The sequence below is a fragment of the Monodelphis domestica genome, chromosome 3, assembly GCF_027887165.1.
Source record: "Monodelphis domestica isolate mMonDom1 chromosome 3, mMonDom1.pri, whole genome shotgun sequence".
Classification (NCBI taxonomy): Eukaryota; Metazoa; Chordata; class Mammalia; order Didelphimorphia; family Didelphidae; genus Monodelphis; species Monodelphis domestica.
In genome coordinates this window covers 513677597-513705416 of record NC_077229.1, presented here as the reverse complement: position 1 = coordinate 513705416, position 27820 = coordinate 513677597, and the positions used below count along the sequence as shown (strand labels likewise).

General features: G+C 47.4%; 1 protein-coding gene across 5 annotated transcripts in view; it reads right to left on the bottom strand.

The window, feature by feature from the left end:
- The window catches only part of PLPP1 (phospholipid phosphatase 1), a 119133-nt gene that overhangs the window by 2388 nt on the left and 88925 nt on the right, over positions 1 to 27820 (bottom strand). For all 5 annotated transcript variants that reach the window (XM_007486320.3, XM_056824912.1, XM_007486316.3 and 2 more), the window contains one exon: positions 9611 to 9668. In XM_007486320.3, the coding sequence (XP_007486382.1) occupies positions 9611 to 9668 (58 nt within the window). The remainder of the gene's footprint in view (positions 1 to 9610; positions 9669 to 27820) is intronic.

The window sequence follows — 27820 nt, the reverse complement described above, 5'->3', positions numbered from 1 at the left end:
GGATTTAAAAAGTGACGCCTCGAGGAATCCCTCCTATAAGCAGGCAGACTGGCACCCATCCAGGAAGAAGAGAAATTGTTGCTTAAGCAAAGCTCTTTAATTCATTCTCTGAAGGCAGAAAGTAGATGGGATCGAATTAGGTGGCCTCCAATAGCCCTTCCCGTGAAGATTCGGCGGTTCTCCTTTCTAAAAATTTCAGATTCGTGAAGCCTCTCAATCCCGATTTGCCACATTCTACAAGAGCACTGGGGGATGGGGCAGGAGTCTGTGGCCAGCTGAGATGCTCCAAAGAGCAGAGAGAGCTTTTGCCCCAAGTCTTGGAGGTTAGGACGACGGTGGGAACGTAGCAGAACGAGCCCAGTCTGAGGCGGCACAAGAAAGGCTTCTGGGCACACGGCGACTCAGAGGCCAGGAAGTTGGCAGGAGGACGGTAGGAAGAAGGTGTGGTAAAGCGAACGGGATCCCATCCAAGGATCACGCGGAGAACAGCTGTGGCAGCAAAGTGGGAGAAGCGACGTGTCCACTCTGCCACGCTGCCCATCCAGGCTGAAGTCACGGGATTTCAAGTGGAGAGGCGGAGAGGCTGGATCATTAAAAGCCGCCCTCCCAGGTAACAGGAGAAAACGGGCCACAGTCATCCGGATGCTCTATGGACGGGGGAAGTGCACGGACGGACAGTTCCTGCGGGTGGCCTTTCAGCTTCCTTCCCTCAGCATCTCTCCCAGTACTGCAGATGGATTCAGCCTTCATGAATTTGCTGTTGTTGACATTCAGTCTCCTGAAACAAACAACTCTCAAGTTCGCTTCAAGTCAGAATCCGCTGAAGAGGGCCAAGTGTGAGAAAATGTTTCCTTGCCACGAGGTGTCGGATTTATCCTTCCCCGAAGGCACGAACAGCTGCCCCTTGAAGCTGCTGTTCTGTGATTCATCTTCCCTTCCCTGAACTGGTCCAGGCTCCTGGCCTCAATGATGAGGCCTCTGTGAAAGGCTGAAATCCCTTCAGCGTCCCCTCCTAATAATGACCTCAACCTTAAAAGGCAGGAAACGGACCTCGGGACCTTCCCCTCAAACGAGGGACGGCTCTGTCTGCTTTTTCCCAGGCCCCAGGATCTGACAGCTCTTCATCGTGTCTGGCGTCCCCGCGGACACCGAGGGCTTTGATCAAACGCCCACATCCCCATCTCAGCCGTGAGCGTTAGCCCAGGAGAGGAGACGGGCCGGCTTTTGAAGTAACTGCAGCGTCTCCCTATCCAGGAAGGAAATGAGGGAAGAAAGAAGAGAGAGAACGCGGGCCTGCCGCTGCCCTCTGTCACCAAGCCCCCGTTTTCACACTGCCCAAGCGTACGGAGTACAGACTCATCAAGGGCCCGCCTTGGTAGTCTATCACTTTCCAGTTACAGCAGAATTGGTTCTGATCCTGTCAGATCACACTAGCGTGGAGTCCCCTGAAGCCACAGGCATGTGCCGAGAGGGTGGCCCAACTAGCCGGCTACAGCGAGAGTGACGGGGCCGGGAGGTGCCCTCACCACCCGAGTCACAAGAAGCTCCTGCGGGCAGACACGAGTGATCTCAGACACTGAGCAGAGATGGGGTCCGTCAGCATCGCCTCCTTTCTCACCAGAGCTGCTCCGAGTCAAGAATGCTGCTTCTCCTGCACTCTCCGGGCCTTTCACCAGCCTGTTCCCCTTGAACTGTGTTCCCATCATGAGGGCTTTGAGCCGCTCAGAGGAGCGCCTCACCCTTGACTGACTTCAGAAGGAAAACAACCGAGTCACTGGAGACGACCCGACCCCCCCCAGGGACGGCGGAGACACCTCCACAGAGGCTGACCCAACTGGGGATGTTTTGTAAAACGGGCCACTCGGTAGGAACTTGGGGCCTGGGCCGGGTCCATCAGAACCGACTCTTTCTTAAACACTAGGAAGTCTGAATCAGGACCAGACCTGACATGCGGCCAGCCTGTGTCCCAGGGTGGCTAATGCAGGGAAGCCCCTGGCCTTCCTGAGATGCCCTGGAGGCTTCCACATGGTGCCCCTGGACCCTCACAAGGCAGAAGCTCTAACCCCTCTTCAGAGGGCACGGGCCGGCTGCAGAGGCTTAGAGCAAGGCATCACCACCGGCAGGTGTTCGGACAGCACTGCCCTGGGCAGGGGGATGTGGTCAGGTCACTGATGGCTGGGCAGAGAACGGGCCTAGAATGGAGAGGCCAACCCCAAGGCCACGGGGCTGCTACGACCCCCAGGATGGCAACAGGCTAGGCGGTGGGGAGAGCGGAGATATTTCAAACCAAATGGGGGAGCAATGGGAAAAGGGGGTCCAGAACAAAACCCAGGCTGTGTCTGAGCAGCCCAGCCTGGTGGGACCCCGTTACTTGTAGCAGGGGAGGGAAGGGGTCAGGGGAATGGCACACTTTCAGTCTGGGACATCCAGGAGGGAGATGACTCATCAGGATGTGTAGCTGGCCAAAGGGAAAGGAGGTTAGAGGTCAGTCAGAAGAAGCCCTGGTCACAGTGCCAAAGCAGAGAAAAGCTGGCACATGCAGCTGCGGGGGGAAAGGGGCCCTTCCCAAGTAAAGATCAGAGGACAGGCCAGAAGAATTGTACCCATACCAGGATTATGTCACCTTGGAAGTACCAACTAGCTCAGAAACAGCAACATAAAAAAGGCTGAAGCTGGGCATGACGCCTCCCCACTTACAGGTGAACATCATTAAGTTCACAGTTAAGAAATAAACTGGAAAAAATGAAAATAATCAAACCAGAAAAAGCTACTATGGTGGCAAGGAAGACCAAGACAAAAACTCAGAAGACGTTAACAAGGTGAAAGCATCTACCAAAAAATCTTCAAAGAAAAATGCTCATTAGACTCAAGCCCAACAAGAATTCCTCAAAGAGTTAAAGAAAGATAAGAGTGACAGAAGAAAAACTGGGAACAGAGAGTGCTGCAAGAAAATCATGGAGAGAATTAACATGTTGGTAAAAGAGACACCAAAAATAGTAAAGAAAATAACATTCTAAAAAGTAGTACTGGCCAATAGTAAGAGATACAAAATTTCACTACAGAAAAGAAATCCCTTCAAAAGAGAAGCATAAAAATGTAAACCTGAAAAGGAAGTCATAAGACTCAAGAAACTTTATATTCCTATATGGGATGATGATACATCCAACTCCTAAGACCTTTATCATTATTAGGGTAGTTTAACAGTTTATGTAGAGGCTGTGAGTTGATTATGTTGAAAAAAAATCTCCAAAAAAATTATTTAGTGTCAAAGAGGGATGAACTGGGACAAGAGGGAAGGGATTCAATTCTAGTGAATGGGGAGTTTTTTTCTCACATCAAAGAGGTGTGCAAAGAAAAGTTTCTACACTGGAGAAGATAACTGACAATGCTTGAACCTCACTCTCATCAGAACAATCAAAGAGGAGAAAATAACTTACTCAATAAGGAAATAGGAAGGTAAGATGATGAGTAATAAAGAGGAGGGCAAATTAAAGGATGCAGTGCTCTAAACAAAGCAAAGTAGGCTTTCTGAGTAGGAACAGGTTAAAATGAGAGAGGGGAAGAAACAAAGAAAATGGGATGGAGGGAAATACACAATAATGATAACCGTGAATGGGGTGAGCTTACCAAAAAAGTAGATAAGTAGAATGGATGAGAGACAAAATGATATACTTTGATCAGAAGGACACAAAGGGTTAAAGAGCTAGAGCAGAATCTACTATATTTCGGCTAAAGTAAAAACAGTAGGGGTGGCAAGTGTGAACAGACCTGATTAAATGAGATAAAGGAAACTACATTTTGCTAAAAGACATCATAGACTATAAAGTAGTCAATAGCAAATTTCTCTGGAAAAGGCCTCATTTCTCAACTACATACTGAGTATAAAACTGAGTCACATTTATAAAAATAAGATCCATTACCCAACGGATAGTCAAGAAAAAAAAATAGCAAGTTTTCAAAAAAGAAAACAAAGCTGTAAGTCACATGAAAAAAGTCATTACTGATTAGAAAGATGCAAATCAAAACAACTCATACCGATCAGAAATGACATGCTGGAGGGGATGAGGAGAAAAAGGTGCACTCGTTAAATGCAGGTGGCCCAGAGAACTAGTTCAACTATTCAGGAAAACAATTTGGAGCTGGCCCGAAGCGCTATAAAACTGCACGCCCTTTGACCCAGCAATTCCACGACTAAGTCTGTGTCCCAAAGAGTAATGATGACTTTTTGTGATGGCAAGAATTGGAAACTGAGGTGATCTTCATCCATTGGGACATGGCTGAACAAGTGCAGGCATATGCTTGTGCTGGAGGAGGAGTGCTAAGCTGAGGGAAGGACGAGGGGAGCGGTTCGGGGACAACGTAGCAAGACCTATATGAACTGATACAAAGAGAAATGAGAGCACAGTAACAATATTTTAAGGATGATCAGCTGGGAAAGCCTTGGCTATCGGATCAATACAATGATGCAAGGCAATTCCAAAAGACCATGAGAGGGAAAAAAATGGCAACCCACCTCCAGAGAAAGAACTGATGAGCGGAGTACAAACAAATAGCATTTTCTAACTTCTTGCATCGTTTTTGAAAAGTGGCTAATATAGAAATATGCTCGTCTTCTCAGTGGCTGTGAGAGGGGGTGTGAGGGAGGAAAAGAATTTGGAACTTGAAATTTAGAAAGGAAAGAATGTTAAAAATCAATATAATTTTTGTTTAAATATCCCACAAGGTGTTGATTTTCCAGCTACAGAAACTCAGCCAATTACTACGGCCAAAGGGTTGCAGCTGACTTCAGAAAAGAGTAGCAGCTCTGGGTCAGCTGGGAGTCTGTACGATTCTCCACCCTGAAGATGGTCACATAGTCTTAGGTACACTCTTGGAATTGGCTCCCTTGAAGGGGGAACAATCGCAGCTTGTGTGAAAGTGCTGTGTGTAAAGAAACTCGACCGCGGTCTCCCAGCCAGTGAACAAAAGCTGCTTTGCCCGAGACTGACTCATCCGCTGCCTCTATTGCAGAAGCCAGGAACACTATCCAGGGCATTTTCTTTAGGGGAAGCGGCTCCCCCTCGCCCCTTGGAATAGAGGCTCCAACTGAAGCCGCTCTCCGCCCCGTGCCAGGAGCTCGTGACTGGGACGCTCCGGGCCATCAGGAGCCCTCTTTAAATGGCAGTGGAGCCTGGCTTGGAACACGGCCCCCACGCCGAGACGCCCAGAGTGACGAGATGAGTCATCTGCAAAGGATTTTAATCTTTTGTGGTCAAACATCTCGCATAAACGCGAGGCCGGGAAGCAAGGAGACATCTGTGCATTCAGAGGCTGAAATGAGAACCAGGTCCTACCTCCCTGTCGTCGGCGTTTCCATTGCCGATACTCGGCTGCTGCTCTTTCACTCAGTGGAAAAGTCCGATCCGGCAAACAAAACCACGACTTGGATTTCCGCTTGCCCCAAAGCGCTACCTCCGAGGTGCCCGCAGACGCCCGACGCACGTGTGTTGAATCAAGCTCATCGGTTCCACCATCACGTCCCACCTCCCTTCCTCCTAGCAGTGCCCGCGACTGGCTTCCCAGAGCAGACCCTGCCCGGGCGCCCTTCCGCGGGGCAGCTTCTGTCCCTCCCGGCGGACGCTACGTCATCCCCATCCCTAACCGTGCAGCCCCCTCCCGAGGAGGAGGAGTGCGGCGGGAGGGAGACGGTGGCCGCGTATGGTGCAAATCAAGGAAACGGCCACGGGGGTTCCAACTCCCCTCCGAAGACGCAGGCGAGGCAGACGTCCAGCACACGAGAGGGAGGCCGCACGACTGCACGTGGCCTCCAACAGCCTCCAAGGAGGGCTTCCGGGCCGGGCTCACAGGAGCCCGGCACACGGAGCTGAGTATGGATGCCAAGCGATCGAGCCTCAGGCGATCGGCGGAAGACATCCTCACCTCCTTCCCAAGGGCCCGCAGCATGTGTTTTCTAGCAAAAAGGCCCGGAGCCTTCTCTGGTGGGCCATTAGACCGCTGGGTAAGGGCAGGTGCGGACATGGCCTTCCCAGCCCATCCCCCGGGCGGTAAAGGCCACGCAGCCACTGCCCGGAACAGGAGCACTAAAGGAGCAGACGTGGACGCTTCCGCGACCCAAAGGGGAGCTGCCCCGGGAGACCAGGCCGGATCCCAAGTGGCCGCAGGCACGTGGAACTTGGAAAAGCAAGGCCCGGCTTCCACCATCCCGCCCAGCATTTATCTGTCCGTCGCCGTGCAGTGAGGAAGGGGGCGGGGGCAGTGGCGAGGCGCTCTTGGCAAGAAGCCACACGCTTATGCTACTAAGCGAACTCGGGCAATCGGAGAGCGAGGAAGTCCTGTCTGCGCGGCAGGAAGCGGCAGCTGCAATAAACTCCGTGCTGCTCGTTTAGCATCAGTGCTGCCTCCCCAGAACCTCCAGCGAATGGAAGACCAAAGTCCTTCCGGCGGCCAGACAAGGGACGAACGCCACGAAGTCTTTCTTGGCTCCGCCTCGTCCAAGGGTGGCTCTGTTGGGCTCTGAATGTCACACAAACGATAGGGATAAAACAACGCACGTTTTATAAGTTCTTTAGACATCGAGAATCAGGTGGGTCGTTCGGGAACTAGACTCCGAAACAAATGATTTTTTGTCCTTTGAAATGCCCAAAGAGCCAGAAGCATCCCATGACGTTCATATTTCATCATTTTACTTGGAAATGAACATGTTCATCTCATTCTTTTCTTTGCAAATTAAAATAAAACAGGGCCGCCTGGCGCAGCTCGGTCCTTTGGGGTTGTTTCTCGTAGTGTTGGCTATTAACTCCTCACACAGGCCATTTGGCCCCGAGCATTTTTCATTCGTTTCCTCGGCAGCATCACTAAATAGACATGAGAAGACTCGGTGACCCCCAGATGAAAAGATTCTGAACCCCTGGCTCCCCCAAAGCTGCCTGAAAGAAACGATAGGTTCTCTTCCGGTTTAAGACAGCAACATGGGCTGCAAACCTATAATTCTACCTACAACGGTGTCATTAGTGCCAATGACCGAGCAGTAAGCGCGGTCCTGGGACGTGAGTATCTGAAAGCAGCGCAGAAGCCACATCAAAATTCCAGATTAACGGCAGTCCGGAGTTGTTATTCCCACTCCCAGCAGTCCAGGGAAGGGAGTGCTCTAAGCACCTAAGCCCATCGCCACCGCGTGGAAGAGCACCTCCAACCCAAGGGTCCTAGCACATACAGAGGCACAAAGGGAGCGCAGTGCGTGGGAAGGTTAAAACCAGAGACCGCAAGTTCAAATCCTGCCTCTCGCTCTCTCCTATCAGATCAGAAGAACTGACATCAAAAGAAAATGGCGCTTGTTCTGGGGGCCTGGGGCGCCGTGGGCTGACCTTGTCAACGGGGCCAGCCCTTCTGTCAAGCAGCCTGCAACCCCGCGGCCCCGCCACCAGCCCCAGCCCACAAATCGCTAAACCGCACTCGGACCCTTTGATCGAGCAAAGGAAGGAGAAAAAGGAAACCAGGGCGCACATATTTGCAGTTTTGTTGGTTGTGATGGCAGACCTGGACACTAAGAGGCGCCCATTGATTTGAGACTGGCCCAACAAATTACGGCACAAGACCATAATGTGATGATACGAGTGTGTTTAAGAAATGACCAAAGGGATGATTTCAGAGAAGCCCAGGAAGACCTACGAAGGACGCCGGGTAAAGCGAACAGAACACCACGAAACAGCGTCTACAAGAATACAACGGGGTACAGACAGCTTTGAAAGACTTAAAAACTCAAACCTCTGCAGTTAACCCTGCCCTCTGGGGACCCGTAAGACAAGGGACACACGTATTGGAACACGGCCAAGGAAGAATGAATTTTATTTGGTGATGCATCTTTATGCATGTGAGATTTTGTTTTTCTTCCCCCCCCCCAATTGGGAGAGAAGAAGCACAAAGAGAAAATGACCGTTTGACCACTGAAAACATAAAATTTTACTTTAGAATTCCAGCTCTTCATCATTTATTAGCTGTTCAACGTTGGACAAGTCACCACCTCTTTAGGCTTCGCTATCCCCACAACTGCAAAACGAGCAGCCCAGGCTAGGTAATACCTGGATTTCTTTCCAGTTTTAAATCTATACTCAAAAATTAATCCCTAAAAGCTTACTCTCCAAAGACTAATAATAAGCCTGTATCCCGCAAGTCGGTAAGAGGGTTTAAGTAATGAAGACAATGAACTGATAAGAAGTCTTAACCAGGAATCAGAGCATCCGTATAAAGTGATTCCGAACTCGTTTTGCTAAGTCAAAATGTCTGTTTGACCGACATGTGAGTGAGCCCGAGGCACCCAGCTCCAAGGCGCGCGGCTGTCCACACCGCCCAGCAGGCCGGCCTTGAGGGCGGCCAAGTTTTATGAGCAACGGAGCTGCCAGGAATGCGCTCTGCCCACAGAGAGCGGCTGGCCTGGATTCCGGCGCTTTGCAGAGGTTTCACTCCCTTCCTGTGGACGTTTCAGGAGTCCTCTTCACGCTCTCATCTTGGAGCTGTGGAACTATTGGCATAGGCTGTAGCAGCCACGGAAAGTGGAGCTAAAGTACGGGCTAAAGGCCTGATTCCCTCCCTCCGACGGAGGATTTTGATCCTGCTGAATGCCAGCAGACGCAGAGAAAGATGAGAAGCTGAAACTCTTAAAAAGGTTCATGGAAAATAGCCTAGGAGGCATGTCAGAAGGTGGACGACAGCCCAAAGCCTGCTCAGAGGGAAGCAACCAGCAATTGCCTTCAGGCAGCGCAGAGGAGGGGAGCTCAAGGGGTCTCCCGGTGTCCCTTCTTATGAGAAATACAGCATTCTGTTATTGAGCAAGACAAGTCCCCGAGCCCCTGCTTTAGGCTAGGGAAAGCAGCTGCAAATCATTCTTCTCCTACTCTACAAAGGCCACTACTGCCTTTCTCAACACATTTTCTGAGGAGTTTCTGAGGCAACAAATCCCTAAAGCAAAGGCTCCCCAAAGGGTCTACTTTCCTAAAACGCTCACCCTTTATCGGGGCTCCACACGAAATATCAGTTCTAAGGCAGAAGAGCAATAAGGGTTGAGAGACTTGCCCAGGGTCCCACAGCTGGGAAGTGCCCGAGGCCCATCTGAACCCAGCACCTCCCATCTCCAGGCTTGGTTCTCTATCCACTGGGCCACCCAGCGGCCCCACTAGCCAGAGGATGTGGCTGCAACTGTCTCAGAGACTTTTCTCCAACTGTTCAGAAGGTAGACTTTCCCGACCACCTCCAAGTCTATGCCGTGCTTTTAACTGCCACCTCCCAGGGATGGAAGAACCTACTTTCAAACCACGCTTTCTTGAACCAGAGCAGAGGCAGGAGAGCCACAACACATCAGCGAATGGCTCCCTTCTGCTGACTTCCTAACTCTGAGGACGCCTTAGCCCTCAGTATTCCACAGGCCAAATCCTGTCATCCTCCCGCACCTCAGTTCTGGGTGTTGGCATCTTGAGCCCACAGACTCCAAGCAGAATCCTGATGGAAGCTGCTCTGGGCTGGGCCTTTTGTATGTCAAACAGCATGAAGAGATACATGGACTGCAGGCATTCACTTCATACTGTACAGATACAAGAATAAGAAAGGAAATACTTACTGCGAGGAACAGCATGCAGTACATGGAAAATGAAGAATGGCCAGAATAAAATGATAATCTAGAAGAAAAGAGAGATGAGAAAGGATAACATTAATCTCCATGCTTCTTAATTAATCCACACAAATATTCCAAAAAATGTCCACAGCCAGAAATAACCAGAAATCAAGGGTTTTTTTGCAGGGTTTGGTTTGGTTTTGATTGAACAATTCATGTTATTTCCCTTGTCTAATTAAAGAGTGAGGGCAGCCTTGGGGAAAATCACTCTTTTTAAGTCTCCAGTTTCCCTATTTGTAAAAATAAGGGGACTGAATGGCGCCATCTCACAGATTCTTCTATCTCAAATAGTCTAGAAAAATTCCAATAACTCTCTCTTCAGGATGAAAATGACAAGGACTCTAAATCACAGATGAAAAAACAAGGCACGACTGCATTTCACAAAGCTGGACTCTAAAACTGGTCAGGAAAAAACCCAAAACGAATTCCTTTCTATATATTTGACATTGACCTTAAATGAGGAAAATTAAATGAACCAAGCCCACAAGAAGAAGAAACATCTATCAGGGTCTCTGAATCCCACCTCCTGGATGTCTTTCTCTTACCAACAAATGCAGGGACCTGGGACTCATGGCTAAAAGCAGTACAGTCACTATGATAGTGAGGGAAACCTTTTGGTCAAAAGGAAAATTAGGTCACAAACTCAAGGACCAGGGTTCAGATCTGGCCTCAAACACTTCCTGGTTGTATGAGCCTAGCCTGGCCTTGGCAGCACTTCTGTCTCAGAATTGATACTAAGGGAGACAATAGGGGTTTTTTAAGGAACAAAAGGAAAGCACTGTGACGACTCTAGAAAGATTAGAATGTATTTGTCTTTCTTGTACCATGTAGTTTGGTTCTTTATTCTCCAGGGAAGAGATATATTTTGTGATTTGTTTAAAAACAAAATGAAAACAACAGTAAAAAACAGTATGTGACAACAATTGTACTGATTTGAAAGACACATGAGGCAGCATGCTGTGTCCTAACAGTACTGACCAGGCCATCATTCTCCCTAGTACTAGGCCAAGAATCTTTTCTCATCTCTCCTGAATCTAATATTTAGTTGCCTCATAGATGATAAGAGAAATATGGAAAGACTGGGCTAAGAATATAGGAATGAAATTTCTAGCACGGCTCACAGTCCACTCTGCTCCTTGGGATCTTGAAGAAAACTAATCTAAATAAGCTATTACACAAAGTATCTGAAATGTCCAAAATGGACACAAAATGGGACAATGACAATAAAAATACCCAAACACCAAATGAATCCTACAAAAGAGAGCTGAAGGAAGACCATGCTTAAGTAAGCCTTTTTGAGGTAGTCTGTTTCAGCAGGTGTTGAGGAAAGGAAGAGTTCTGCGTCTAGACTGCTGCCATGTTTACCCGGAAGTTTTTCCATGCTTTTCTAAATTCATCATAGGCATCATTTCTTCCACCACAATAATATCTCATTACATTCATATACCACAATTTAAGCTATAATCCAATCATCAGACAAATTCCTTTATTTTGATTTCTATGCTACCAAAGTGCCATTATAAATATTTTGGTGTGAAAGGGGACATTTTCTTATCAATAATCTCTCTTGTGGGATAAACCTAGTAGTTCAATCTTTGGATCAAAAAGGAATGAATATTTTAGTTTCTATATCTGCCCAATTCCAAAAATGGATGTACCGATTCAGAATTCCATCAAAAATGAAAGCACTAGTGGATCTGTCTTACTGTAATCCATCCAACATTGACTGTTTCCATCTTTTATCATCTTTGCCATTTTGTTTAGTGTAAAATGAAATCTTGGGCTTGTTTTGATTTGCATCTTCCTCAGTGATTAGAAGCATTCTTAAAGGGTTATTTATTAGCAGTTTGGTTTTAATTTAATTAATAAGCAATTCTTTTAAGAAATGTGTATTCACATCCTTTAACCACCTCTCTCAGGAAATGGCTTTTGGTTTTAATTAGAGACATCTTGGATACTAAACTCTCATCTAAGAAACATGACACAAAGATATTTTCACCATTCGGTCACTTCCCTTCTTAACCTAGATCCATTAGTTTTGTTTATGCAGAAGGTTTTCAATCACACACAATGGGCATTTAGGTGGCACAGTCAGTGGTCAGAAAGACCCAAATTCAAATCCCACCTCAGATACTACAAAATGTGTGACTCTGGACAAGTCATTTAACCTCTGCCTCAGTTTCCTCTTCTATAAAATGGGGATAGAATAATAGCACTTACCATCCAGAATTGTTGGATCAAATGAAATAACATTTGTAAAATACAAAGTGGCTGGCACAGAATGGGTGCTATACAAATGCTAGCTGCTATTATTCATAGTGCATAATCAAACTTACCCATATAGTCTTTTGTAATTGCTCTGTCTCGTGTTTGGTTAGTAATACTACTCCTACCCACGGCTGTGAAAGGTATATGTTCTACATTGTTTTCTTAAAGGGTACTATGTTTAATATTCAGGTTATATATATATATTTAGAACATATACTAGAATGTGATGTGAGCTGTTGGTCGTAGCCTGATTTCTGCCAGCCTACCTGCGAGTTTCCCTAGGCATTTTCATCATAAGGAGTTATTTTCTAAGCAATTCATGTTTTGAGGGTTATTGAACTGCCAGGCCACTGAGTTCCCTGGACTGTGACTCTCTCCTGTCTAGCTGGTTTCACTGATCTAATTCCCATCCTTTACCTAATACCAAATGGTTCTGACAACTGCTATGTTATGATACTGGCCAAGTTCTGAAAATGCTATTCTCTTCCCATTCTCACCTTGTGCTATTTCTTTTGGTATTCTAGAACTTTTCTTTCTCCAAAGGATTTCTGTTAACTTGCCATTCGTTTCATTAAGGAGCATTTTGCAAATGAGTCTATATACATACTTTATTTCAAACCGTGGCTATCCTCAGTTAAGATTCATAGCCTATGTAGCACAGTGGGCAATTCTTACCCGTCGTGCCTTCCTTTTTCGCCCCTCCACTACAATCTCAGAGGAAGGAGAAGGGAGCAGCCAAAGACCGATGGAAATGTTGTGTTCATTTATCTCATCTCTCTTGTATCCCGAATAAAGAATTTGACTAGCGGCAAGCCTATGACTGACAGGTCACTGCACATTCTGATGGGGGCACGTGTGGTCCAACCTCTCCCACCGGAGTTGGCACTCCACTTGTGGAGGGGCAGGACAGAGCTTCATATGGGCTGCCGGCCCCCCTCCCCAGTCTTCTCACAGAGATGTTTTTCAGGAAGCTTTTGGCAGCTCGTTTATAAAGGCAGATGGAAACGTCTTACTTCGTTTCACTAAAGGAAACATGATCTTGGCAAATGATGCTCTTTACCAACATGACACTAAATGTATTCCTCCCCATTTATGGGATAATATACAGACGGCATTCCCCAAGCAGGAAAGCATTATCTTCTTCAACATCCCAATGAGGAATCTCTGACTTTTTTTTTTTAGGAAAAGACTACCAAACCAAATAAACCATCTTAGTAAAATCATAAAGTTCCTCTACGTCTCACAAAGGGCTTACCAACAAGGTTTAGGCACCTTAAATGAAAGGGGACAAGCACTAGATGCACTTGAGCTCGAGCCTGCACAATCTAGACACATGGGGTTTATGTCAGGTGTACTGTCAGTCGTCACCATTAGTGACCCGGGAAGCGAGGAAGGAAGTGTTTCTCTCGGCCCGGCCCAGTGGTTGATGAAAATGACAACACCGTGACCCTTACTGGGTCTTAGGGGCGAGCAAAGGTTCCTTTAAGTCGAACAGATTTCAATGTAAATAGCCCTTTGAATGATGCCCTATTATAGCCCCAATCTCTCTGCATGGACTCATGCGCAGGCTCAATTTGTTTGGTTTCATAGTTCATTAGAAAATGTCAATCGATTAAAATAATAACATTGCTGGGTTGGTGCCCTGTTCACTTTGACCAAGGAGGTCAGGAGAAAAGAAAAATGTCCTTCAGAGTCAACATTATGGATTTCACAAAGCAGCCTTTTTGTTGACCACGTGCTGAAAAGGAAGGGGATGTCCATCGTAGGCGGCCGGTTTGACTTGGTGCGCAGCGATGCTAACCGAGCCAGGAGAATGGCCTGGGCAAAAGCTGTGAAAGATCTAAGAACTGTGGCCAAGACCAAGCGGCGAGGGGCCGAGGGCTGCGGAATACTGATAAGAGAGCGGGCAGAGGCGATGGGCACAGAATAACACACAGATTGTCAGATATGCAGAATGAGTCGGTTTGTTTTGTGTGACCGTTTGTTTCACGGGTGAGCTTTTTAGCAGAAAGAATAAATGATTTTAAGTCAGAATGAATGAATCTTTAAAAAAATAGCATATAATAGGAGGAAATTCACAGAGGAAAAACAGACAAAGCAGAGAAGAATTACAACCACTGTGATAAATGTGGAATATACACAGTAAGTCATATGTAGTTTAAGGGGTTATGTGCAGTTTTCTTTTGTATTGTTCTCTTCTGGGATAAATGTTCATGGGGGCAGCTGGTGGCTCAGTGGATTAAGAACCAGGCCTAGGGAAGGGAGGTCCTGGGTTCAAATTTGACCTCAGACATCTCCTAGCTATGTGACCCTGGGCAAGTCACTTAATCCCCATTGCGTAGCCCTTACTGCTCTTCTGTCTTAGAACCAATACAGAATATTGCTTCTAAGGTAAGGGTTTTTTAAAAATGGAATAAATGTTCATGTTGTTGATGTTTGCCAAGTTCAAAATAAAAGAAAAAATGTAAAAGATAAAGGCATCAATAAAAAGCATTATAAAAGACCATATAGTTTTTAAATTATTTTTATTTTTAATTCCAACTCACAAATCATATCTAACTGAGACAATTAAATCCCTAAGTGACATAATGAAGCAGTAATACATATGAGAGTCTTGGGTCTTGGTACAAAAGAAGATCAACACATCAAAAAGTCTAAAAACAAAAATAAAACCGCTACGAAACATAAAATATTTGATGACAGAATGGCAAGACCCTGCTACTCATTCTGGCAACAGATTACAAATAAGTAGCTCTTCAATAATAAATCTCTTTTAACTTGCCTGAGATGTGACCTAATGATTTATTTAAAAGCCAATGACATGCAATCTTCAAATTTATAACAGCTTTTCCAGAAACATAACCTGCCCTGAATCAAAATGATGTAAGATGAATCGAATTTTCCATAGAAAGAATGTAAGAAGGAGATAGAGTCCAAATCAAGGGACTGAAGTCCAACTTTTTTAAAAGGAATTTCAGACATATAAGTCTAGAAAAGGACTTTGGAAGCGGTACCTCACCTAATTTCCTTTCTTTACAGATGAATTGAATCCACAATGACTTCCCTCATTATTGGCTGGGTCAAAGTTGGCTCTCAGACATTCTGATTCTAGTTCAACATGCCTTTTACATACTATACTCACAAAAACACTGTGATCGGTCAAGTAGAAAGTATACTGTAGGCTACCAAGAACAGCCCGAGGGGAAACAACTGTTAATATCGCATTTTATGTCATTTCATTCCTGTAAGATATTTTCAGGAGAACAATGAGCATAAGAGAACAGAAAGGACAGACAGACAGACAGACAGACAGACAGACAGACAGACAGACAAGTAGGGGGAGAATAGTGTTCTCTCACAAGGCAAGACTCAAAATAGGAAATAACAAATGGAAATACAACAAAGTCTTTTAGAAAGAGTATTCAAGCCACATATAACCAAACAATACAGTAAACAAATCTTATTTCCTTGGACCACCCCATGATTTGGAGCTATTATTTTAACAGAAGGAAAAAATTCTGCTATGCAACCCTTACATCAGCATTATAATTATCTTAACAGACCACATCACTGAAAGGAACTTACACTAAATGAATCATAGTTTAAGCAAGGCATTTTACACAGAGAAAAGATATCAGCTTATCTTCTTTCTTCATTAATATTGTCTTGATCAAATCATTCAATGAGGTACTGAGTACAAAAAAGTAAGATGGAGAACTTTAGCCCTAAAAATAAATATGGATCATGAAAATCCCCCCAAATAGAGGAAACTTTGAGGATTGAAATAAATAAATAAATAGATAAAAAGGATAAAAAGATCCATTTTAAATATGTAAGAAGTGAGGGGAAAGCTTGAGTATTTTAAATTCTTAGTGAACCATTTAAAATGTAAATATTCGAATGTCACAAATGTGCAGAATGAGAAAGGCAAAGCTACAAGAGGAGAAGGAGCACATCGAGCAACAGAAGGGGGAAAATGTTTTGTAGAGAGTAGGGAGTCGGGGCAGCTGGGTGGCTCAGGGACCCGAGCCTGGAGCTGAGAGGTTTCAATCTGGCCTCAGACACTTCTCGGCGGCGTGATCCCGGGCACGTCCTTTCACCCCCAATTGTCTAGTCCGTATTCCTCTTCTGCCTTGTAACCAGCGCACAGTATTGATTCCAAGGTGGAAAACAGGGGCGCATTCTTTGCCCGTGACACTCAATTCCACGTAAAAGCCACGTTTTAAAAAGCACGGTAAGACCAGCACGTGTATGCTGCCCTACCTGCTTTCCCGGGAGGACATCAACTTCTGTAGGTGAAACCACCAGCTTTTAGTAACGCGTAACTTGGCATCCCAAACTTGGGAAAGAAAAGGAAATGGAAAAGATGAAGCTCACGCACGAGCCGACTTGTCCCCAAGACCCATCGCGGAGGCCGGAGACTACAAGGGACGACGGATGGCAGGGGGAAGTCAGGAGCAGGAAGGAATCCACGGAAACCAGCCCCGAAGGGAAGAAGAGATGGACAGGAAGTTGGCCCGACAGGCCGCTCTCGTTCCTTCTCGGTTCCACTAACAAGACTCGCTCTAAGTCATGCCACCACGAAGAGGACCTGATTGAGGGAGCGGCTCCCTCTGCCTAAAAGGCATGAAGAAGACAGACAAGAAGCTCAAAAATCTTCAGGTAGTCCGCTGTGTGCTGCGCACAGGTACAGGCGTTCTGTCTGTCCGCCTGCCCGTGCAGAGACGCACCCGGGAACAACAGCTCCTGTTAACACGCATCCTGGAGCCGCGGAAGACGTTCTTCAGAAGCTCCTGTGGCGTGAGGACATCGTCTGTGGGCCCGCCGCGACGGGAAGGCGGCCATTCCAGCGGCCTGGCCTCGGGGCACGTCTGAGTGCCAGGAAACGTGACGTTCTGACCCGAGGCCCTGAAGGGCCTAAAGTGAAGCTCATTTTAATGCGGTCCGAGTCCAGTGAAAATCTGAGGAATCCCATGGAAAAGGCCCCCCCCAAACGTGCCGCCTGTGGCGCTCCGCGACAGACAGGAGCACCCAAACAGGCCTCCCTCGGGGGCCTGTCAAGGAGGGGCACCAGGTCTCTTGACACACGGCTGTCTGGAGCGCAGCCCCTGAGCGGCTCTGAGCGGGCTGGGCCTTCTGTTCCAGGCTGCCGCCTGGGCAGCCACACTATGCCTCTGGCAGACAGCCGGGGCCCTCCGCTGGGCCCTGGCACGGAGCGCTGTGCAAAGGGTGCTGCTAACACGATGCTCCAGCTCAGAAAGAAAACGAGAAGAAAAAGGGACACGGCAGCGCCGGCAAGAAAGAGCTAGAACTGAGCCAGGCTCACCTGGTCAAAGAGAAAAGGCCGGAACATCCACAACCAAAGCCTCAAAGACACACTGGCCACACGTTAAGGAGAATTTGGGGGGAAACAAAGCAAAAAAAGTAAAGATACTCTAAAGGAAATTAAAACTCGTAGAAACTGAACTGAAGAGGGGGAGCGAGGTGGCCGGGCTTCGAAAGGAGAGGCCCCGAGTCCAAATCTGAGCCCAGATGTTTCCTCGCTCAGTGGCCCTGGGCAAGTCACTTCATCTCCATTGACCAGCCTGGACCATTCCGCTGCCTTAGCGCCCCTACTTGGGAGGTGAAGATCTTTAAAACACTGAAAAGAGCTGGGGGTGCGGCTGGAGGGATAATGAGTAGCCCAGCACAGAGCACCCAAAGGCTCGCCCAAATAACAGATTTGCTGAACATGAGAACATACAAAAGAGACTCTAGGACACAAGAAATATTTCCTGCATGTCCAAGCGATCAAGCTCTCCTCTTTCCCGGAGCTCTGAAGAACACGCCAATGATGCACTGGGGGAAGAAGAGCGTCCGGTCCCAGGGAGCCAGCCTGGAGACGCCGTGCGCACACGCTGAGGGCGTTCCTCACCAGAGATGGCTTCAAGCCAATGGCAGGCCTTCGCGTTTTCCGTGGCCCACGTGAAGATTCGATCCTCTACAGTACCTCCTTTCAGGCTTGCCCAAACCCAAACCCTGAAATCGCCGGCCTCTGCACGAGACGCTCTCCAAACATTAGCTCAGGAGCAGAGCACGGAGCGCCCCGCTACGTGACGAGGGAAGGGCACGGGCCCAGCACAGTGACCCCATCGGCGCCGCCGAGCCCAGGACCACCGCAGCGGCCTGGGCTTGCCGCCTGCCCTGCCGAGGGGCAGGGCGGGAGTCTAAGGAAGCTCCTCCCGGGCAGCACCCTCTGGTTCGGGCGTCCGCTCCCACCACAGCCACCAGCCGGCCAGGAGGCCTTCCCCCGGGAGAGCCCAAGATCTCCGGCCCGATTGGACGGACGACTCCGCAAAAAACAGAGCAAGCTTTGAGCGCCACCTCCAGCAGGGGCCAAAGCCTGGGCCGGGGAGATACTGGCCAAAGACAAGGTAAGTTCTGTAAATTCTTTCTGGTGCGGATTGACCAATCCAACAACTCAAGAAACAGCTACTCTGTGCCGGGCATCACCCCACATGCTGACAGAACGGAGCCCGCCTTCAAGGAGCTTCCCTTCTGCTGCTGGGGAAACTCGGACGGTCTTCATGTAAAATGAGGGGCTACTCCCATGAGTAGCTCTTCTAACCTGAACTAGTTTCAGAACTTGTATTGAAAATCATGTCGGATCAATTTAAACGTGTGTATTGTGTTAGAAAACATCCATAAAAATCCCAGGGCACAAGTCCTGAAGCTCGTGAAATAACCCTAATCTTTACAGAAAATATGTGTGTGCCTCGGCCTACACAATACTATTGTCCAAATGAATAAGATCCACCATATTTCTGGAGGGGAGGAGGAAGTCTAAATCCCCCAAACATCCCCTTCACGTTGTTCCCAGTAACCCAACTCACAATACATATGAAAAATAATGAACAATGGTATTTCTAAGTTCTTTCTCCCCCTCCGCCAAGAGGGTATTAACAAGCTTTGGTCACACCAGGCTGTTTGGGTCCGTACAATACTCCGTGACAAAACTGTGGGGCCAAAACCCAGGCAATTACGGCCGCGCTCAGCCTCAGGCGGGCCCATCCAACCTCTAACAATAAGGTCCCAAGGGACAAAGAATAGAAAAAACGGAAGTCCTCTGGTGGCGTGAATACTTGTGCTGCCATTTAAAAAATCACAAGAACGGCACAAAGAAAACAAATAATTAAAAAATACAATCAATCACTTATTAGGCCAACGGTTTAAGCCTCATGGTGTTAACTTTCAAGTATCAGACATTGCCATCATCATCATCATGTGCAACAAATCTCTTCAATCTCAAAAATCCCTAATAAGATGACATTCTCTGGGCAGAAACTGGCAAAGATAAAACAAAATTGGGGCTCTCCTAAGGACAACGAGCTAGCTAGACACAAAGTGTATGCGTGAGTGTATGTTATCTATATGTAGATATGACTAATGACGACACTAACATACGTGACGTTTTTAGGAGTTTTCACAGCTGAATGGCTGCAAGCTCTCTGTATGCTATTTTTGTTAGCTTCCGGTTTTCGTACAAGCTCTACTGTGGTGAACATTGGGAAATGGACAGGAGAACCTTTACTATGAGATAGATACAGTCTTGCTTGGACTTGGTGTGACAAAAAGACACGGGCTTGGATACTTATGAGTTATGTGATGCGGGCAAGTCGCTTTTCGGTGAAGTCCGTTTGCTTACCTGTGAAGTCAGTCTGAGTAAATCCTTGCACTCCTTACAAGAGCGCTGTAAGAATTTAGAAATGTTAGAGTGTTCAGTGAGCTATGATTATTCACCAAGACAGAAGCCACCACAAGACATCAGGACGGCGCTTTACATGGAGGCTTAAGAGAGCCTCGTTTTCATTCAAATACATTTTTGGTTAGTCATAAATAAGGTCATCTCCCAAAACTCTTTCTTTCTCTTCTTCCCTTTAGCTCAAGATCTCCGGACATCGCCCAAACTCTTCTCTTTCCCTCCAGTCTCTAATCAAATGGTGCCCCTTCTGGCCAAAACTAACCCTTTTCCATCTCCTCCACCAGACTGTCCACACTCTCATTCCTATTTGATATGTGTATATACATAGTCTCTCTTCCCTTCTCCCCTTCCCTCCCTCGGTCCCTATTTAATGCTTCTTGTCTACCAACACGCTGTCTCCCCTATCCTTTAAAGTGCGCGCGCACACACACACACGCACGCACATGCGCACGCGTGCACACACACACACTCACGCACACGCACATGCGCACGCGTGCACACACACACACACACACACACACACACACACACACACACACACACACACACCCCACCAAGGCTATTTTCCTTTCTTAATCAAACTGGAGAAAGCCATCTCTCTGGTGCTCTTATCTCCTCTCCTTTTGTTACCCACCCAGCTTTATGGCCTGCCTTGTAACCCACTTAATTGTCCTTTCCAAAGTCTTCCCTGATATCTTCCCTCTCCACATGGACAGCCCCGTTCTTGTCTGGGCACTCCTGGCGCTGCCCTCTCCCCTGAGTACTGAGCACCTTGTCAGCACAGAGGTTTAATGATCATCTCCACCAAATGATGCTCAGAGACGCGGATCCGTCACGTCCCCCTCCCACCTCCAATTCCCCAATACTGACTCACTCCATCTCGTGGGGACGTCTCAAATCAGAACTCGAAAGAGAGCTCGTAATTCTTCCCCAAAAGCCTTTCCCCCTCCTGTTTCTGTTAGCTGTACTCCTCATCCTCGTCTCTCGTTCTCCTTCGCTCACCTACCTACCGAGCTGCCAAACACTCTCACTGTCAACTCTACAGCATCATTCTTGTCACAGCCTCGAATCTAATTCAATGAAACTTTCAACGAGACAACGTGTGCAACTTCAAGCTAAGGATGATTTCTATATTTTTTTAAATAAAGTTTTATAGAAGTTGTACCAAAAAAAAAAAAGGTGAAAGGCAGAAAGGCCATCGTCATTACCAGCCCTGGGCCACGTCCATGCCCCCCTCCATCCTTCACATGTCTGCCAGACACATTTTTCCAAGTACAAACTGGCTCAACACATTTCAGAATCTCCCTATTAATTCCGAGATCAAATATAAACGTGTCTCTTTGGTATTCAGAGCCACAAACAGGACTCAACAAACCTTTCCAGTTCCCCTTCATGCATAGTCAAGTCCTGCAAAAGTGGCCTAATTACTGCTCATACAAGGTACTCCACTGCCCATTTCCATGTCTGCGCTGGCTGCTCCTGCCCAGTTTCTAATCACCGTCACTCAGAGTCCCTGGTTTCTTTCCAATATCCACTCGAGGGCTCCTTTCTTCAGGGATGACTCTTCCAATCACTCTGGGATCATCTCTCGATGTAATACAGAGCTGTATGTATATCGATCGTCTCTTCCACATCAACAGGGATTATTTTCAGTTTTGTATTCTCTGTACTTTGTAAAGAGGCCTCTGGCACCGAGTGGGCTTAATGAATGTCTGTTGACTAAAGAGAGATTCAGCAAGATCCTTAAGTGTTACAAATCAATAAAAGATGTTAAAGATCTTTCCAACAGGGAAGATTTTAAGTATTCCAAAGCCACGGTCCCAAGTCACTTCATTTTAAGACTAAATAAATATATCAACATATCGCTGCACCTATGGAACAAGTTCTACCACACAGGAAAACCCGACAGAACAGGGGTTCTTCACCTTTTTTGTGTCTTAGACTCTACTGGAAGTCTAGGGAAGCCAAGGCACGACTCTGTTCTTTTTTTTTTTTTAATTCATAATGTAGAAGAATGCCAAATTTCAGTTAGAAGTTGTTGGAAATGAATTTTTTTTTCCAAAATTTTCCAAATTTGTAGATGTCTCCCACCAGAAGCTACAAAGTTCTATAATCATGACAATAATTTCTACGGGGCTAAAAATAACTCCTGACATAGTCTAGCCCAGTTCCTTAATTTTACAGGTTAGGAAATTGTGGACCAAGGAGGAGAGGTGACTTGGTCCAAGGCCACCCAGGAAGTAAGCAAAACAAAATTTGAACTCAGTTCCACAGACTTCAGGGCCAAGGTTATTTATGGTGTCCCAAACTGCCTCTAGGCTAGTGAAAGTCAGAAAATCTCCTACTCTGTAACGATTATGTTGGAGCCTAGGTTTCAAAAGGCTCATCAATGGGAGTTTGGCTACTATTTAAATAATTTCCTTTCTAGCTACAGAAACTGATGCCATCTACCACCCCATTTTTGAATTTATGAAGTATTTCAAGAATAGCACAAGGATTTATTCCCTGGTGACAAGGGACGGAAGTGAAAAAGGCGGCCACACTCCGCCACTTGGGAATGATACATTAAATACAAATGGGAAAATAGTTCTATTTTAAATTTTATCAGAGACAGGAAAAGACCAAAACAATGAAGAAAATATTCCATTGTTTTAAATGTTCTAGAGTAGCTTATATTCAGCAATAAATAAGGGATGAGGCCAAATAATATAGAGGTATAACCTTCAGATCTGTATAATTTAAGAACCAAGAACCTGGGGCAAGTGCAAGTCAGTGACTGAATCAAAAGAGAACCTTGCTTACTTGCATATCAGTTTTTTAAAAATCAGATAACAAGGCATAGGGCTAAGGCATCCAAAGAAAAACTCTTATTGCAAGCTATCACACATTTATGAACAAATCTACTTAACCCATGATGTACCCAGAGTGCAAACCAACGCAGTAACAGGACTATAAATACCGTCCAGCACACGTAGACAGGCTTCTTTAAAAAACCCATTCAATAAGGGAGGAAGGGTCATGTTGTCCCATATTCAGAAAGGGCTCCGTCACGTCTTTGTGCTGAATATGTTGTGATCAGTAGCCCTGAAGGAGACTTTAGAAGAGTCCAGACGCTTTTTCTACTCTACTGGGCAACCGTGGGAAGCAAACCCGTTTCGGGGCCCCTGTTTACCTGTCTATAAAACAAACAAATGAACTTAGAGAACTGAATGTCTTCTCGCGCTCGTCACAGGACACTGTTAAGTGACCTAAATAAGCACCAACGCTACTATAACTAAAGAAAAGAATTTTTGAAAAACAGAATCTGCTCTGCTCAAGCAAGAGCCCATCCAAAGCCAGCAAAGACCGTCAGCTTATACACAGCTGGGACTCCAGAAGTGTAAAAGTGAGTTTGAACAAGAACACACACAAGTATGACTCTCCGGCACTTTGTATGCGCTCAGGTTTCTAACTGTCCACAAATGACCCAACCATCGTTCCGGGCCCTACACACGTCAGCTCCAACAGAACCTCGCGACGGCCACATTCTAGTCCCGAGAGAGCCACCACCTGAGCCGGGTTTTGAATGAATTCTTTTCCCATGTTCCAGCCCACTGGTAGAGTCTGACTCTCCGATGAGAACGTTCCTCATGAGGTCATCCATTCCTCCTGGCAGCAGGGCTTCCAGCAGAGCCCAAACACCACAGATCGGGGATGTCCTGGATTCCTATTTCAAGTAAAAGTTCCACCCCAGACCAATAAGCATCTCCAGGCTGCCGGTGGGGATCAGGGCAGGACAGCCCCCTGGTCAGGCTCGGCCTCCCTTAGCTAAGGCTCACACGGAGGCTCACCTCAAGCCCCTTAGCTTAGGTACCCAAGAAGCCCAAGGGCTGGGCTTCTCCTTCAAAGAGGGCAAAAGCCTAGGACAGGGCAGAACCTCCAGATTCTTGTTCCCTTTCTTGGTCAAGCATGAAGTCAGAGGGGGCCAAGGAAAGCCTCAGATCTTTACTCTCTTCCTGGCCAGAGTAGGTGTGCCCTCAGGCCAAGGAGGAGCTCACCGGTCACATTCTGCCTCGCTCAGCAGGCCAAAGGCCTAAAGATTAGAGGAATTTAAAGTCCAGAAAAAAAATCTCTAGATCTTGGTGCCTTCAGGCCAAGAGCAGGTCCAGAGCTCAAGAAGAAGCCCCGGCGCTGCCTCTGAATCCTTCAGCAACCCCAGGGCCAGGATGGGCCAAGGCCCAGGACAAAGCAGACCGTCCAGGCTCCTGCTCTACTCCTTTCCCCAAGAGGGCCCCAAGGCCCCTGGGAGAAGCCCAGCTAGCAGGCTCTGCTTCCCTCAGTAGCAGCAGAGCAAAGAAGGAATGGGGAAAATGTAGTCATCACTAAGTACTAAGCACTGCACTAAAAGGTAGCGGTATCTGATAAAGAAAAACAGAAGCAGCTCCAGTTCTCATGGAGAAGACAGCACAGGGAGGAAGTTTCAGCTACAAGGGTGATGGAGAAAGTCCTGCAGTCCATAGGAGCCAAAGAGAAAAGAGATGGGAAGGAATCTTCTTTCATTCCATCTCCACTGATGAAATCATCTCTTTCTGATCTTTGAACCCTCTGACAGTGGCAAAGCCTTTGGGATTGTGTAAAGGAAACCTCTTCCTCCCAGGGTCACGGACTTTCCACCCATGTGAGCCAGCCCTTAGCATAGCTGAACTCTCCAGAGGTCACAGGTAAGAGCCCTTGGGAACATGACCGGAACTAAGGGTTAAGGTCCCCGTCAGAGAGACTTTGATTGCTTCCGGAGATGTGCTAGACCAGTGCACAGAGAAAGGAAGTGAGGTGGAGAAAGGGAACTATAAAAAAAATGAGACCTTAGAGGAGATGAGGTTCTTTTCTGGAGGTCTTTGGCTGGGGGGTCTTTCTGCGATTCAGCATTGGTTGCTCAGGTGGAAGACACTTTCATGGGCTGGTAAGATTAAAGCTGGGAAATATTTTTCTATTTCCTTCCCTCATTTCTTTCTTAGACTATATTTATATTAAAACTTAATTGTTAAAAGCTACTATCATCCTTGTGACTTAAGAGTTAATTATTTTACAGATGGTGACCACAACAATAATTTTTTTTTAATTCTTATATTTGTCAAATCCATTTAAAATATTACAGGATCAAGAACTTTCCTCCTGGGTTCAGGCTGTGATTGCACAAAAATCACCATCAGATCACATCCAAGGGAGTTTCTTCCAGTGGGTGTAATCCAGGGTCTTCCTTTGACAGGGGATGAGCAGCAGCAAGACAAAAAGGCAAGAGATCTGAAAGAAATGTGTCTGGTGGAACTGGTTAACTAGATGAAAATCAAATAGTGTGGCCTGCATATTGACTTAGTTTTAAAATGTCAATATCATCTATATTTTATTATATTTTTATGTTTTGTTAAATCTGTCTCAATTATATTTTAATCTTGTTCAGTGGTACTTGTTTGATGAGTTTTGTGGACCCCATGCTTGTGTCTTGACGCCATTAGACAAAAGGATCAAAATTAGGACCCCTAAGTGGAAGGCAGTGGTGATATTTAAAAAATCAAAACTTAATTCAATCTTGGAAAAACATACTCTTTTTGCATTGTTCATTTAAACCCCAAAGAAAAAATTACACACCCAGCAATATACCAGCACAATGAAACAGCAACACAAAGCCACAGTTATGTGCCAGCACTGCACATTTGGAAACACAGCTCATGGAAAGAGCTAAGTCATTCCGTAAATATGCACACAAATTTTAAACTATAAATGTTCTACAAATTTCCAGCCAATGCTTAATTTCCCCTTCTCCCCACAAAAACTTACCAGGAGGTTTCTGCACCAGGAAACTATAAATGCAAAACCTACTAAAACGCAGCAGTTTGAATAATCTCTGCCTAAATAAGGAATCATTAAATTGCTATAAAATAAGGTTGGTTTTTTCTTTCAAGTATCACAAAAACCCTTCAAGGGTTAGGTTATATGTGAGGAGGAGGATTTTATTAGATAAGCCAGGGTTCTGAGATGCTTAAGTAAACTAGCATCCAGAACTATGGATCTAAACATCAAAACATGAGTTAAAAACACAGCAAAACTATGGTCTAAGGATCCACAAATCCACTCCCTTTTTATTTTTCATTTTTCACTGCAGGCAAGTTTACATTATACTAATAAGGCAATCATGAAAGAGCCCCGCTGCCCTCAAGTTCAATGACAAAATGATCCCGTAACCAGTTCTCATCATTCTGAACCTCTCCATTGTTCACCAGATTCTCTCCAAGCTACTTCCTCCTGCCTAGATTTTCTCTGTCAGGAGACTCAACGGTCAGATCTATCTTTCGAGATTTTCACCTTTCTCATCCCTTTATGCAGAAGCTGTGACTTGGGATCGTGTCCTGGGGCTCTGTCCTCTTTTCTTACATTCTCTCAAATCTCTATCGCCATCTTTATCATTCTTTTGCTCTTCGTGATCCCGTTTGGGGCTTTCTTGGCAAAGGATAATGGAATGGTTTGTCGTTCCGGTTCTCAGCCCATCTTACAGATGGAACTGAGGCAAGCAGGATGAAGTGACTAGCTCAGAGTCACCCGTCTAGTGAGTGGCTGCAGACGGCCTTGAACTCAAGAAGACGAGTCTTCCCACTTTCAAGCTCTATCCACGGTGCCCCTGAGCCACTCATCACTGCCCAGTTCCCATCCCACATCTCCGGGGAGCTCCATCTAGATACCCAACAGTCTTGCACTCTCCTCTACCTGGACCGGACTTCCTCAGTTGCCCAGGCTTGTCAATCCCACGTCCCCAAATTCTCCCGAAGCCCCCCCCCCATCATCTCGCCATCGCTCCGCAGCCTCATCCTCTCCGGGGGGCACTGTTCTACGAGCTCAGGGAGGGACCCTACAGGCGGTCTTTCCCCTCTGCCGCCTGGCCAAAGCGACTTCCCTGAAGGGCAGGCAGGCCCGGCACTGATCTTCTCAGGACGTCTCAGTGGCTCTCTAGAACCAGTGAGGAGGACACCACGCAAACTGTGATGAAGACGGACAGTGTGAATGGAAGATTATCGCCTCAGGAAGTCGCTGGGGGGGGGGGGGGGAGGTCTCCGTACCACTTTCCCCGAGTGCTCAGCTCCGGCACTGGGCCGTCCGCACGGCTTTCCTCCTCCTGCTCGCCTCTAGGGCTGCGGTAAGCCCTCCTCCTTAGCCAAGGCGGTCAAGAGCACCCGCACAAAGCACCCCTCAGCGCCGCCAGGGGCACCCTTCACCCCAACACGCCAGTCACTTACTGACAAGCACTCTAAGCCCAGGCGCAAGCACCCGGAGGGCTAAAAGGCCGCCTCCCAGCCCTGGGCCAGGGCACGGGCGGGCTCCAAGTGGCCCATCATTTCCCTCTCGGGGCGGCAAAGCGAGGAAGGCAGGGCCCAAATGCCGGCTGACTCAGAACGGAACTGTGGGACTGGGGCAGCCCGAAGGGGATCGCTCTAATGGCTGAGTTTTCGGGTCTCCAGCCAAGCACGCCTGCCTCCGCCTCGGGAAGAGAACAGCCGGGGACTGCGCTGTCTGCGCTCCGGTGCCCAGCGCCCGGCATGCAGCCCATCCACAAGCGCGTTCGCTCCCCACCTGGTCTACCGGGGAAGCCTTGGCGTCAATCCGCGGGATTCAGGCCCGACACCGGTGAGCGCTGGCGCCTAGTTCCACAACGGGCAGTCTGGAGGGAGACGGCTTTTCAGAGTATCCACAAGGGAGCCAAAGCACCGGAAATGCCCTCCACAGAGACTGTGCTTCAGGGGGCCTCCTCGGCCCCGCCCTCCCCCGCCCGCTTCAGCCGCTCCGAGCTCCCAGGCTCCTGCAGCCCCAAGAACGCCGCGCTGCAAGCTGGGCCCCACGTGTCGGGGCACGTGCCGCCAGACCATCGGGAAGACGAGTCTGGCGAGCCTCGCCTGGCTCTCCCCGCTGTCGAACACGCCGCTTGGGGAACCCACAGAAGCACGAGGTGGACCTGGTCAGGGCTGCACCATCTTTCAGTGGGCGCTCTCGAGGGAGCCCTTAGAATGGCGGCTGCCTCATGCAGCGCCCTCCGGGGCACAGGAACGCGGGCTCTGTGGTAGGCCACAGCCGGCGCCCGCCGCGGACCTCCTCCCAGGATCCCCTCATGCAGCGCCCTCCGG